The sequence below is a fragment of the Amphiprion ocellaris genome, chromosome 7, assembly GCF_022539595.1.
Source record: "Amphiprion ocellaris isolate individual 3 ecotype Okinawa chromosome 7, ASM2253959v1, whole genome shotgun sequence".
NCBI classification, from domain to species: domain Eukaryota; kingdom Metazoa; phylum Chordata; class Actinopteri; family Pomacentridae; genus Amphiprion; species Amphiprion ocellaris.
The window spans coordinates 1,338,832-1,351,610 of NC_072772.1; the positions used below are offsets into that span (position 1 = coordinate 1,338,832).

At 40.3% G+C, this 12,779-nt stretch overlaps 2 protein-coding genes across 3 annotated transcripts in view; one reads left to right on the forward strand and one right to left on the reverse strand.

Annotated features, from left to right (window-relative positions):
- The window catches only part of rtn4rl1b (reticulon 4 receptor-like 1b), a 156,851-nt gene extending 147,536 nt beyond the window's left edge, over window positions 1-9,315 (reverse strand). Inside the window, exons 1-2 of one of the 2 annotated variants that reach the window (XM_035948956.2) lie at window positions 9,099-9,315; window positions 8,275-8,679 (exon numbers count right to left, since the gene is read on the reverse strand). In XM_035948956.2, coding sequence (XP_035804849.1) covers window positions 8,275-8,287 — 13 coding nt within the window. In that variant the 5' untranslated portion in view covers window positions 8,288-8,679; window positions 9,099-9,315. Of the gene's footprint in view, window positions 1-8,274; window positions 8,680-8,754 lie in introns of both variants that reach the window. The other variant, XM_055012390.1, reaches the window with a different exon arrangement.
- Window positions 9,316-10,609: 1,294 nt separating this feature from the next.
- Window positions 10,610-12,779, forward strand: part of dph1 (diphthamide biosynthesis 1) — a 68,036-nt gene continuing 65,866 nt past the window's right edge. Inside the window, exon 1 of the mRNA XM_023272064.3 lies at window positions 10,610-10,706. Within this exon, the coding sequence (XP_023127832.1) occupies window positions 10,637-10,706 (70 nt within the window). The 5' untranslated portion in view covers window positions 10,610-10,636. The remainder of the gene's footprint in view (window positions 10,707-12,779) is intronic.

A 12,779-nucleotide genomic window follows, 5' to 3' on the forward strand; every position in this document is an offset into this window, starting at 1 on the left:
CTCTTTTTTTTTGACTGCAGGCAAGGCAGGATGCAGCTTTCTCTTCAAGGTCCCTTGCCAACCATAGCAGATGGGTGGAAACCTCATAAAAACAGCTCTGAGCTTCCCCCTTTTGCTTACCATTAAACTCCCAACAAAAAAGCTACTCCTGCACTGCCAAGGGAAGAAAACCCATATCTGACGGTGTCTTCATGCAAGCCACCTTACTCCAACTTTAGAACACATGATTGTGACATCTGTCTCTTTGTTGTTCCCAAAAATTATGGTCAGGAACAAGATGTCCTCGGTGCAGTTTGTTTCCAGGTAGTTTCATCTGAAACAGAGAAGCACCTGGATTTTAACCTGATCAGCGTGCAAAGGAAAAGACGCCTCATTAGGATGCACAACTGAAATCCTGCAAGATCAAGGTGATCTGAATGTAAAATAACCTGCTCCCGATTTCACAAGTCCTCATTACTGTTTCTTCTACTCCAACCTAAAGCAGAATCTTCCCAACCACACCTCTTGCCAAAAAAAGAAAAAAGGCACCGCAACATCAGTTAAGGAGGCTCAAGATGCAATGCAGCACAATACTGACACATTTTAAACAGTCCCCCGCTTGCACCGTGTGTCACAACCCACCTCAGCATGTCATTTGAATCCACTCGGGGCTTTGCTCTCTTTAGCAAATACTGGAATTATTAAAACGCTTATCTTTGCCACACAAAACTGCACCTTGCACCTCTATTGTGAGTTTGATGCCCAGTGTTTATGATGCAAGGTCTTAATGGCTTGAATGGCTTCTGTGAGTGAGGGCCAATGCTGAAGAGAAATGTGTGTTAGCAAAGGAAAACAGACAAATGTCAAGGACTTCAGTCTCATTCAGAGCACTGAAATACATAAGGAGGGAGTGTGCGAGAGGTCCTTTCTGTACCAGAAATAGATTTCAATTTGGTGAAGGTGGCTGCACACACAGCATGACAGTTTTTGATTCAGATTTAGCCAGACATGAAGAAGTATAAGGTAAATTGAAACTGGTAATTCTAGTCCATTTTCTATCCCCATTGTATTAACCTTAATAAGGTCAAAACATGACTCTGCTCCTGTAGATGACTGAATTTAAGAACATTCTAAGACAATTGACAGGGATTTGCATATAAAAAGATGTGTGATTGTTGAAAAGACCTTGGCCTATATTCTGTAATTACTACAACTCCAGCTGTCTCTCAGTCGAGCCTTTTAAATAATACTCATCCATTTCTCTCCTCGACTATCTTTTGGACTCTGTTGCAAATCCTCTTGTCCTCCTCAAGCTATTATATGAGACAACATCTGGTACCAGACTGTATCTCACAGATTCGCTCTTGAAATATTTAATACGAGGAAATCACGCTGCTATCGAGGGCTATTTGAGCAATCCTAAAAAGTGCACGAGTGCAATGAAAAGTCTAAGGTAGATTTGTTTCAGAATTAGCCACAATTTGTCTAATTACCCTGCAGTGTGTTCGAGTGGTACTGAGTTTGAAGTGGCTCACAGTTGCAATAAGTTGCAATATCGCAGGGCCACAGCATGCATTAACATGGCAAGGCGGAATTAATTCTAGCAGGTTGCAGCAATTACCTGCACCCTGGCTGTTCCTAAAAGTCAGCCAGAGCTGTGACAGACTATGAGAACAGATAACATTAGCCCGAACACAGACACGGCAGATATTACAAGCAGTGAGCTCAGATGTGACTGTGACAGTAGCCTGTCTCATTAATGCCAGGGATGAGGAGGCCAGGTCTAGTGGAGCTGTGAAGCCACAGCACCAGAGACAGGAGGTTTGGAAAATGGAAAGATGATTGCTGCTAGCTTCCCCCCTCCCATTCCCCGCTGAATGTTTTAATTTTGCTGAGCAGCCCAAGCAGAAACTTTTATTTGGAAGCATCTTTAAATCTGCATACTCTGAGGACTGAATTAGTCATTGTTTTCACGTCAAACATCTTGAAATAAATGAGTTCTGACTGTGATATGGATGGAGTGTGAACATAATCTGAGGCATAATAAGTGAGATGAATCAATGCCAGGAGTCAGATCATTTGAGGCTTTATGGCACACAGGAGACTATGCATGCCAGTTAGTACCAGCCCAGTGCATGCCAGTGCTGGTGAGCTCACGTACCATCAACATTACTAATCTGTCCCTTTATTTATTTGACATGAAGAACAACATATGTGTGTGACAGACACCCCCCTCCTGTTTTCCTAACCTCTGCTCCATCTTGATGATATGCCACTCCGTCTTGAGGACTTGCTAACTCTCAATGCCAAAAGGGCAGATGCCCAGGTGCTGGTGTAACTGAATTGCTGTCCTCAGCACACAAAGGCAATGTCACCTGGGGAGGATGGTTCAGGAAGGGGGGAGAACTGTCACGGTAACAGGAGAGCACCTGGGATTACTGTCAACAGTCTCCCAAACTGTCTCCTCCTGCCTCTCTCCCCCACCTCCCCCGTGTCTCCTAAGATCCATGGCATTCTTGTTGACATTGACCTTTAAACTCCAATTAGCCACTTAATCACAAATTAATTATTAATATTAGAAAAACCAACAGGGCTTAGGTTGTTTGTCTCTTTCACCTCATTATCATCCGCTAATGACCATCCTTGCATCTCATTTCCACAACAAAAGGCTGAGAAAATGGCGTTGGCACAAGAATCAGGTGATATATATTTTTGCAAAGGACGAGAGGAGATGGACAGATTTTTTTTTTCATGCATGTTCCATAATTTTCACTTCTGATTTCTATTCCAAAGTCGAAATGTTGCATAGATTTGATCGCTCAGATGTCTCTTCAGACTGCATTAATAAGAGAGTCTTCAGCTGCATAAGAGCACCGCATTCACTTCTGAACTCAAAGCCCTCATGACCTAATTCAGTGTGAAATGGTTGACAGGGAAGTGTGAAATGGCTCCCAGAAAAAACACTTCATGGCAAAGAAGTGACATGCACACCAGTCCATTCTGCACACACACACACATTCAGATATTTAATTGTCATCTTCTATTAGGTGTCACGTGATGAAACAGAGTCAGAGTCTTCCATGAAAACACTACTTATTGGTTCACTAAATAAAGGACTTTTGGGTTTCAACAGTGTCCTTTGGCTAAATCAGATATTTGGGATGCACTGACAGAGCCAGAGGTGTTCTGTGTGGCAGTATAATAAATGTGACTCAACCATCCAATAATTGGTAATGTTCCTCTGTCAATTACCCAAGACTGCGTTTTCTGGGAAAGAGCTGAAGACTACCAATGGGTCAGTTTGCCTTCTCCTAGTTTGTCATAGTTCATGCAAAAACACACACAAGTTATTTTCATGCATCTATTCGATGTTTCGATTAGCCAACTCTACATTTTAAACAGAAGTGTAGACAGTTTTAAAATTTACATTCTTAAACAAGTGTCAGAAAGGAGTAGAAATGTCATCCTCCGCTCAGATTTGCTTTCTATTTTTCAGGCAGCTTAGAAAGATTTAGGGGATCAGTTTGAGGTTTATATTTTTGCTCCTCTCTACATTATCCTCTTCACTTCCCTTCAAAACCTCCTCTCCTCCAAACCCTCAGTCATTGGTCCACGCTGCCTCTCACCCGCTCAGAAACACAAGTCACACTGAAAAGTACAACAATGCGGCGCTGACAAGGAGTGATAGCGAGAGGCTGACACTGTGGGAGGATTAGGAAGGTGATAATATGAGCGAGGAATCTATTCTCTTTAAATAGAAGTCTCCCCAGACCTTGATGATGGCTAAAAGTTTGCAATGCATTGTGACAGATGGGCATTTATTGCTTTTGTGCAAATTTGCGTCAACGCTTAGGGTTTGCTTAGGGCACCGCCTGTGTCTCTTACTCAGGAGACATCTCTCTCTGTGGGTAACAAAAAGAGACAATTTGTTTTTATGACTTCAGTACTTTGCTTTATAATCATTGACATTGCACTTGATGTCTGTGAGTCATACCATCCTGTGGTTAAAAACATCTCCCTGACAGAAAAGAGGAGCCCCTTGACGTCTGTAGTTATTTGATATTGTGGAGAAGAGAATTGGAGCTGGAGCTGAAGAGTTGTTCTGAGGCTGCTGACACAGGTCCGTGAGATCCGGCCTGCACAAGTAGCAGAGTTGTAAAGCTGAAGAGCAGAGGCCACAGGTGTTTCCCTTGTGCTGCATTCATTGTGCTGAACTCATTAATGACAAATCCTCCAACTCCGTCTGCTAGCTACAGAAAACAACATGAGCAATGTGCCACTTTAAAGTCAATGCTTGTAATTGCAGCTGATTCTGAAAATATGATTACAAAACGCCACAGAATGTCATAATCGCTACAAGCAATTATCTCGGCATATTGTCAGTCACTCTTGTTGGAGGATTAAGGAACAGGCTGCATTTTAGTTGTTTTTGTTTGTTGCTTAGATGATATGTTTACGACACGAATGTTCGAAATTTCAGTTAATTAGCATTCATACAATTGCTAATGTGCACACGTGCGCACAAACATAAAGCTTGCATGATTTGTAGTGTGCTTACTATCCCATTTGTTGTCTTTGAGCAAAATTCCATTTAAAAATGCTCATCACATTAAATGAAGTCAGTGCCAAAGCATTTCCTAATTAGTCTTATCTTGCGAGCCTTATACTTCCAAAAGGCAAACCTTACCGTGTGTGTGTGTGTATGCGCGTGCGAGTGTACATACACTCTAACTGTTGTTGTGAGACCACCAGAGTCCTATTTTAGATTAAGACCTTGGATTTATGGTTCGTGATGGATTAGGTTAAAGTTAAAGCCTGGGGGAAGGCATGTGGTACTGGTGCTTAAAACTGCTTATTTTGTCTTTTATAGCCTGTTAAGTGCTAAATATGTGCAGTAGATGTTACATTATAGCCAAAGCACATCAGTTTTCAGAGCATGAAGTGACTCCATTGGTCGCTTGGCAGTCATGCATTTCATTTTCTGACAGCACTGTATGATATGATCTATTTGCAGAGACTTGATACTGTAGTTGTTTACATTTTTGTGCATGTTACGTGTCACCGTGTGGTAAACACAGATGCAATGATAGCCCATTTTCTTTAAAAGGTTGCTATGATGGTTCTGAAGTATCAAATGTTTGTCACTTAAAGAAGAACTTTTTAAGTTTTCAAGCAGGCTGTATATCATTATAAAATGGGGATTAGATCTATATGATGTACAACTAACTGAGAAATCGCTTTGCCTGCAAAGTTTCGCAGAATCCAGGCTCTACTTCAAACTACAGACTGTACTTCTTTGGTTTTCTGCCTCTACAGAAGTCATCAAACTGGAAAAACATTCCAGCTCTTGTAGGGATTTTTGCCTTTTAAGCAGTAGGGTCTAACACATCCCCATTTTCCTTTTTCTTCTCTGATCTTCGACCACCAATTTTAAAAATAATTGCACCTTTCCATTACATAGACAAATTCAAGTGGAATTCCTCCTTAAGCATCAATATAGTATAAAAATATTTTGTACCTGCAACAGCATCACGATGCAATAATGCTGTTATTCACAAAGACGGATTATTTCATGTTGTGTGTGTTGTGTGTGTGTATTCACAAGCATGTTTCAAGTCTTTGCAAATTGATTTTTATGCTGTTATGAAACAGAATCCGGTGGCTGGTGAGCAAGAAAATCTATGACATACAGGTCAACAATACATATTGAACAGGCTAAAACATGGATATATGGAATAAATGAATCCTCATAATGTCAGAAGTACAAGAATATGAATCTTAATTTATCCCTGTGAATATGGGAGGCAGGAAGTGGCGCATACTGACACAAGTGGCTCCTTTTTCATAAGTATGTGAATCAGCAACTATGTGAGATGCATACCTGTCTATGTTTGTCTGCATGGATCATTTTCTACGTGCCTATACAGAAAAAAAGCCTCAGTTGAGCCTCCTCCAATAATTCTGAATAACATGTAGCAATTACAGTATGCCACAGCATGGCATATTCAGTGGACTTCTTGTCCTTTCCATCTCAGAGCTGTTCTGACAGATCGTCCCTTGTGCCCACTCTATGGCTGACTGGTTTTGAGAAAAAGAGAGATTGTGAAAGTGAGACAGAGAGACAGACAGAAAAGTCAAGATGACAGTGATGGAGTGACAGCTATGCTTTCATGGCTCCATGAATGTACCAAGCTACAGACACAGTCACATATGTAGCTGCTCTATAAGCCATAGAAAAGGTATAATAATGCACACAGACAGAATCGCAAACAGCACTCAGACTGTTCAAACAAAGATATGAGGACTCTGTTTTCCCACCTGCAGTTGAATACACACTTATGTTGTACATGTCCGGACATATTTGTCGATTGTATGGACATGATCATACCTTGTCGCAACAGCAATTATCCTGCACAAAATCATGGACCAGAGATGAAGAGATCATTATCCAGACACTTGTCAGACCATCTACTGAACCTGCATTAACATGATAATTAGATGCACGTAGTCACTGTGCAAAGTCAACCTGAGAATTGTTGCCAACATGTTTCAACTAAGATACTTAGAAGGAAAGACACTTCCTTTATCTTGTGGATCTGTCACAGTAAATGCTGTGTCTGATGCATCAGCCAGGCTCCCTCAAATGAGTTATTTTAGGTGCAAATAAAACATTCAAATTCACCAGAGAACTTCTGTGCTGTTCCTGCCACAGCTGACGCATCTCTGCTTCCCTATTGTAGACTCAGACATGTTGGCATACCGGGTCTTTTTGGCAGACGTGGTGAAATCTGTACTTTGAAGTCATTTGTCTTGAATTAAGTGATTTTCTGTCCGGCACTGCATGGCGGTGAGACGGCTGATTCGCATGCAGAAACCTTGGACGGAGCAGGGGTGGTGCATGTTTGGAGTACAAAAATTCTTGGATGCCAGTCACCTCTGCACCTTTGATTTCTCTACTGACGCCTCAGTTTGAATGCAGAGTGAATGAGTGCTGTGGGACATCATCTCCTTGAGAATGTGCTCATGATAACAATGTACTCTCACTCCTGCATTTACCAGCATCACCTAGATTCAAAGCAGAGACAGACATATTTGCTCATGCATTAAACTCTAAAGAGCCTCTTCTGCAAAGTACATCATGACTCATGCCAGTTCTTCTAAAAAATCCAGATGCAACATGGGCTTTTCATTTCTTGTCGAGTTAGATCAACTATGAGAACCTGTCAGGATGCAGGTTTAGACATTAAACCCCCCCTCAAAAGCTGTTGTAGCTGCACGCAGCCATTACCGTGGTGTGTTTCATCTCGACTGTTGGAACAGCAATAATCGATCTGATGGCAGCAAGAGAAACGTTGTTTCTCTCAGCCCCTGAGGCACGTAGCAGAAACAAACACACTAAACAGATGATTTTTCGCAAGACAGATTAGATAAATACAAACGCGAGTGTTGTAGGATGACTCCCACCAAGCATGTGTTCTACTACCTCCTATATTACTTTTCTCTGACATAAATTGTGCAAAAAAAGAACAACAGAGCAGGTTGGCTCTATGTCATGACAAAGTGATAACCACGGTGCTGCAGTGGTTGCTAAACTGGAGTCCCTGAGGGGTCTCCAGGGGCCACAGCAAAATAAGAAACAGTTTAATTTCAGTATTATTTCTCCTCTCTCAGTAATAGCACAGTGGGAGCATATAGTGCTGTAATCCTTTCTCATTAGAGGCTTTTACTCTTCCCACTGTTGTCAGACATCCAGTAGTGTAGCTGTATATGGCCAATTAAAGCGCAGGAATGAAAGAAACGGCTCCCTGGGACAAAGATCATCAAATAAGGGAAAGGTCTGATGTGGAGCTATCTGTCAGGGGGGGATCTTGATATTAAAAGTTTGAGGAGCGCCTCCTGTGTTTTTTTTATAGCCTGTGAGGTGCTGAAGGTCTGGGGTGTTCGTATCCTGCGAGCTGCGATTTGATCCATCACATCCACATGTACTGACAACACAGCAAATAATAAGAGAGGGAAAGATAGCCCTGTGACCCGGGTGCAACTCATAAACTGCAGTGCGGCATCAGCTGTATTAATACCGCACAGTCGTCCCCATGTATCCTTATACTCGGATGAATATTTCATCCAAGAAATCTCTCCGGTGCGCGCCGTGCAAATTAAAGATGCGCACCGAGAATGGCGCATTGTCTGTGAGCTCTAATAACACATCTGCAGGGCTTTGAGCATCTGTTTCATTAAGTACAAGCAGGATAAAAAATAATCACTTTGCATGTGGAAAAGTTGACACTGACTCACCCCTTCTGAACATCTTGCAGGCCTTTTAGGTGTTTTTCGTCTTATGTCCTCTGAGAATCATCTATTCTTATATTCCAGACGCAAAAGTTTAGTTGTGAAGTTGAGCTTTATCGTGGTTCCTGTGGATTCTTTTTCGCGATCCACCGTGTTGACTTGCAGGCTGAGAAATAATTATCTCTCCCTGTGTTTTTTTTCTTCACAAAGTCTCAGTCGGACCTGTGAAATGAGGCGGCAATCACTGGCAAAAACAGGCGCTCTGTGCAATCATCCCCTCAGTCTGAAATCGTGGTAACTCCAGTGTGAGTCGGACACAGCCACAACCCCTGGCCGCCTTTTCAAAAATGACCGGATTCAGAATCAGTTCTTGGGAGTGCAAATCGACGGTGAACACAGGCAGATCTCCCCCTAAAAAATGAAAAAAATAAATTAAAAAATAAATAAAAATCCACAGATATTTCAAATTCAAGTGTCCAATCTCACATTCTCCTCTCGGTGCTTCAGAGCCGTTCAAATCGCATCACATTCGTTAAAATCTCTAATTAACATAAGTTATTTGGCTTCACATTCCGCCTCTGATGTCGGATTATAAACGCAGACTCCTCAAATCCTCCTTAATAATGTAGACTTTGATGCCGTCGCTTTCCTTAAAATCCCTCCACTCTCTCTTCCTTCTTTTTTTTCACAGCTCTCTCCTCCACTCGTAATTGTTACATTTTCTGTGATCTTTGTCTGTGATGATCTCTCTCTGCTTTTCCAACCTATGGATCAGAGCTCGCTGATGCGCTCAGGAGAGGGAAGGGATGGGATGTAAAAAAGTGCGTTACCGCCTCAGCCCCTCCGCCACCGGGCAGCGCACCGCTCCATCTCTCTCTGTTCCCCGTCTGCTGCTGCTGCTGCCAGCCTCTGACACACAAACACGCTGCTGCTGCTCCCTGACACCAGAGGTCTTCATAAGAAATATGGTGGGACACAGGGAGGGTGAAAGAAAGAAAGAAAAACAAAACAACTTGCATTGATTCAACAACAGTAGGTTAATTTTAGCCCGCACACATCTGCAGAGAGATTGCAGGTTTGTCAGGCACTTCAGCTGTCAGGCAGCTTTCAGAAAAGAGACTGATTGACTAAACAAATAGCCTCCATCCAGTCAATATCGTACACATAATGAACCAACTAGTGCATTAGAGAAGCTCAGTCTCTTCCTCTCTCTCCTGCACACACATACACGCACACACTTCCACTATAAATAGCCTATATGTATAATTTCTCATTGATTCTCTCTGGAATATGAATGCAAAGCACTCTGAAAGTGGCACATGATTTTATAAATTACCATGTCTGCTTGGCTGTTTGGCTTTTATGTTGTTGTTTTTTAAAAATTGTTTTGTTTTTTTGTTGTGTTTTTTTTTTAAAAAAAACAAAAAAAACAAATCCTAATTCATTCCCTGATAATTTTCCCCCATGTATTCTGTTTTGTGTTGTTTTATTAGCATTTTTATTTGCATCTTTTTTTTTTCATTTTAGGTAGATGGGTAAAGCACCCTAAAGTGTTATTTTATTTTATTTTATGTTTTACTCTGTTTATTTGATTTCTTTTTGTTAGGTATATTTATTTTTTATCATTTAAAAAACAGCTTACATGACATATAGAAGAAACAGAAACTACTTCACTGTATGGAAAAATTTTAATTTAATTCTATCTAGACTTAATTCTATCTGTTAATTGTACATTTTCCTTTCATTTTGTTTTTGTTTCTTTTTTTAAATTTTACTTGTAGTAGTATATAAAGCACTGCAAACATTATACATTGGTGTTTTTTATTTTGTTTAATTTAATTCTATTTTATAAATTGTACATTTTCCTTTCATTTTGTTTTTGTTCCTTTTTTATTATTTTAAAATTTTACTTATAGTAGTATATAAAGCATTTTCTTTAATTTCATTTTATTTTTATTTATTTTACAATAAATAAAATATATGATTTTATTTATATGTTATTTTATTTATTGTATGCTTTGCTGATATTTTGTTTTATATCTATTTGTTTTATTATATCTATTTTCATTCTTACTTTGCCGTTTTACTCACATGGCATTCAAAGCAGACTGTGACCCTCTTGGTTTGAGGAGTTTGGTTTTTATGCCATTTGTAAGCTGCATGTTGTGCTTTCATTTGGTTTCATTACTGTCACTGGGAACATTGGACATTTCCGTTTAACGTGGACGGTTTTCTCTGACCCTGGACTGAATGAAACTGTCGTCTTGTCCTCCTGTCCCGTCGGTGACATCGGTTACATCGCTGCTCGGCTTTTCTTCACTGTTCTCTTCAATCGATTGCTTTCGCCTTTTTAGTCCTCACGTGTTCCATGTTTGGGAGAGAAAACATGGCTGCGCCCTCGACTGACGTGCGGATTGTTCCTGTGAAAAAGCCTGCAGGTAAATTGTACCGTTTGTTATTGAATATCTAAAACAGAGAAATGTTTCGCTTTTGTAAGGACGTCATAGAAACCGGGCTTCCGCATTGATGACGTGCAGTTACACCGATGTGTTTTGAGCAGTCTGACTGATGCAAGCAAGGAAATGAGTAACGTCATCCAGTGTGCGTAGACTTTATACACTATATCATTGTATTCGTTCATTCTAGTCATTTTTGAGCAGTTATTCTCATCCAGTGTGCGTTCATAGTTGTGGAGATGATTCAGGTCATCTATCGAGCAGGCTGTCAGAAATCAGATGTCTGAAATCATGTATTTCATTAATACTAACAGGAGCAGCACCTCAGTCACGACTTTGGATTAAGTACAGAAGAAGTTCTGCGCTTTTCTAAGAAGAATGAAATACGTTTTATATTCTACTGTCAGTTTTTTCATGATTTTGTGTTGAACTCTTCACCTGAATGTCGAGTACAGCACGCATTCACATATAGAGGCAAGAGAATGTGCATTTCTGTGTAAATTTGTCTTAAATGTGGTCAGATCTTTACCTTTCTGACATCTATGTGTAGATTTAAGCTGTTTTAACTACTATGCAAATCATACTGATCACATTTGCCCATATTAAAAAGATCATTCAAACAGCTGCTGTCTAGTTTTCAAGAATCATTGTCGATGTCTACGCTAAAGGCAGCAACAAAATCTAATTTCAGTCCAGACATAAGTAACCTGGAGTCCAATGAATGTAGCAAGGAAAGACTTGTGGGTTAAACCTACTTTGACCTATAAAACACTCCAACATTTTCTGTTTGAAACTATGCTGTGCAAAGAAAAACAAAAATAATCTTTAAATACTTATAATAAAGAATAGCTACAAAGTGATCCCAGAGATTTTATCTGTCTCTAAATGCAGAAATTTACCACTGTGGTGACTGTGTCTACACAATACAGAATACTGAGGTTTTTGTGAAGGCCTTCAGTAATAGCTAAAGGCTTGAACAGTCCTTGGAGCCTTTGTTGAGTTTAAGATACAGAAATCATGATGCAGGCAGGACACTGCTAGTGTGACTCACAGGATGCAGATTGTAGGTATGAGCCTGCCATTGGCTGAGCATTTTCTGAATTGCTTTGAAAGTAATAAGCTCTGTGCAGCACTCTACCTCACTGACACTTTTATGTTTTGCAGAGCATTTGTAAGACAGGTTGTTGTTGTTTTTTTTAAAAAAAATGGCAGTACTCGCCTCCCTGCGTGCAAATACTCCAGCAAAACAATTTCTCCAGCACCATTACGAGGGAATGTCTTTGCTGCGTCCCCTGCTTAGCTTAACGCAATATGATGTTGACTGGTATACAGAAAAAGAAACAAGCCAGAGAAGTGTTTTCTACAATAGTAGAATGATAACGATGATTTGCATCCTAATCAAGGTGACAATAAAGTCCCCAAGTTTATCAAAGTATCTCTGTGGATAATGTGTGGATGGCTGAGAGTAACTGTTGAAGTTGATTTTTTCAGTCAAAGCACAAACCATTAACCAAACAACGACACTGTGGTATGAATTAGATTTTATGTACATCACATATCCTGGTGAGCTGAAGCAGTTCTGCAAGGATGAAATGTCCAGAACTCGTCCTGAACGTTACGTGTGTCCGGCCACTGTATAAGACATTTGATGTGCATTAGTTTGTATTAAATGCATGCCATGAACATTTCTTTTGTCCAGTTTGTCTGATATAATGCGTTTACATCTCTATACAGTGTCATGTATTTGCTTGCTTTCTTGTTTCTGTATCCTGCCCATGTGGGTAAGTGTTTTTAAAGTCAGTATAAGTTTGTCACCATTTGATTAATTTATCACCTGAAAAACGCAACATTGCCCCTGATCACAGTACAGTCAGCTGGTGAGTATTATACCTGAGTTAATATAATTTGATTTTATTTGACTGAATCACAGGGTTTTAGGGTTTGTTCCTATACTGAGTGTTTTATATGGAGTTTCTTTAAACTTTCTGGAATAATGGTCCTCTGAGAAAGGAACCTGCAGTTAAGTGCATTGTAAAGAATATTGCGATATCCTGT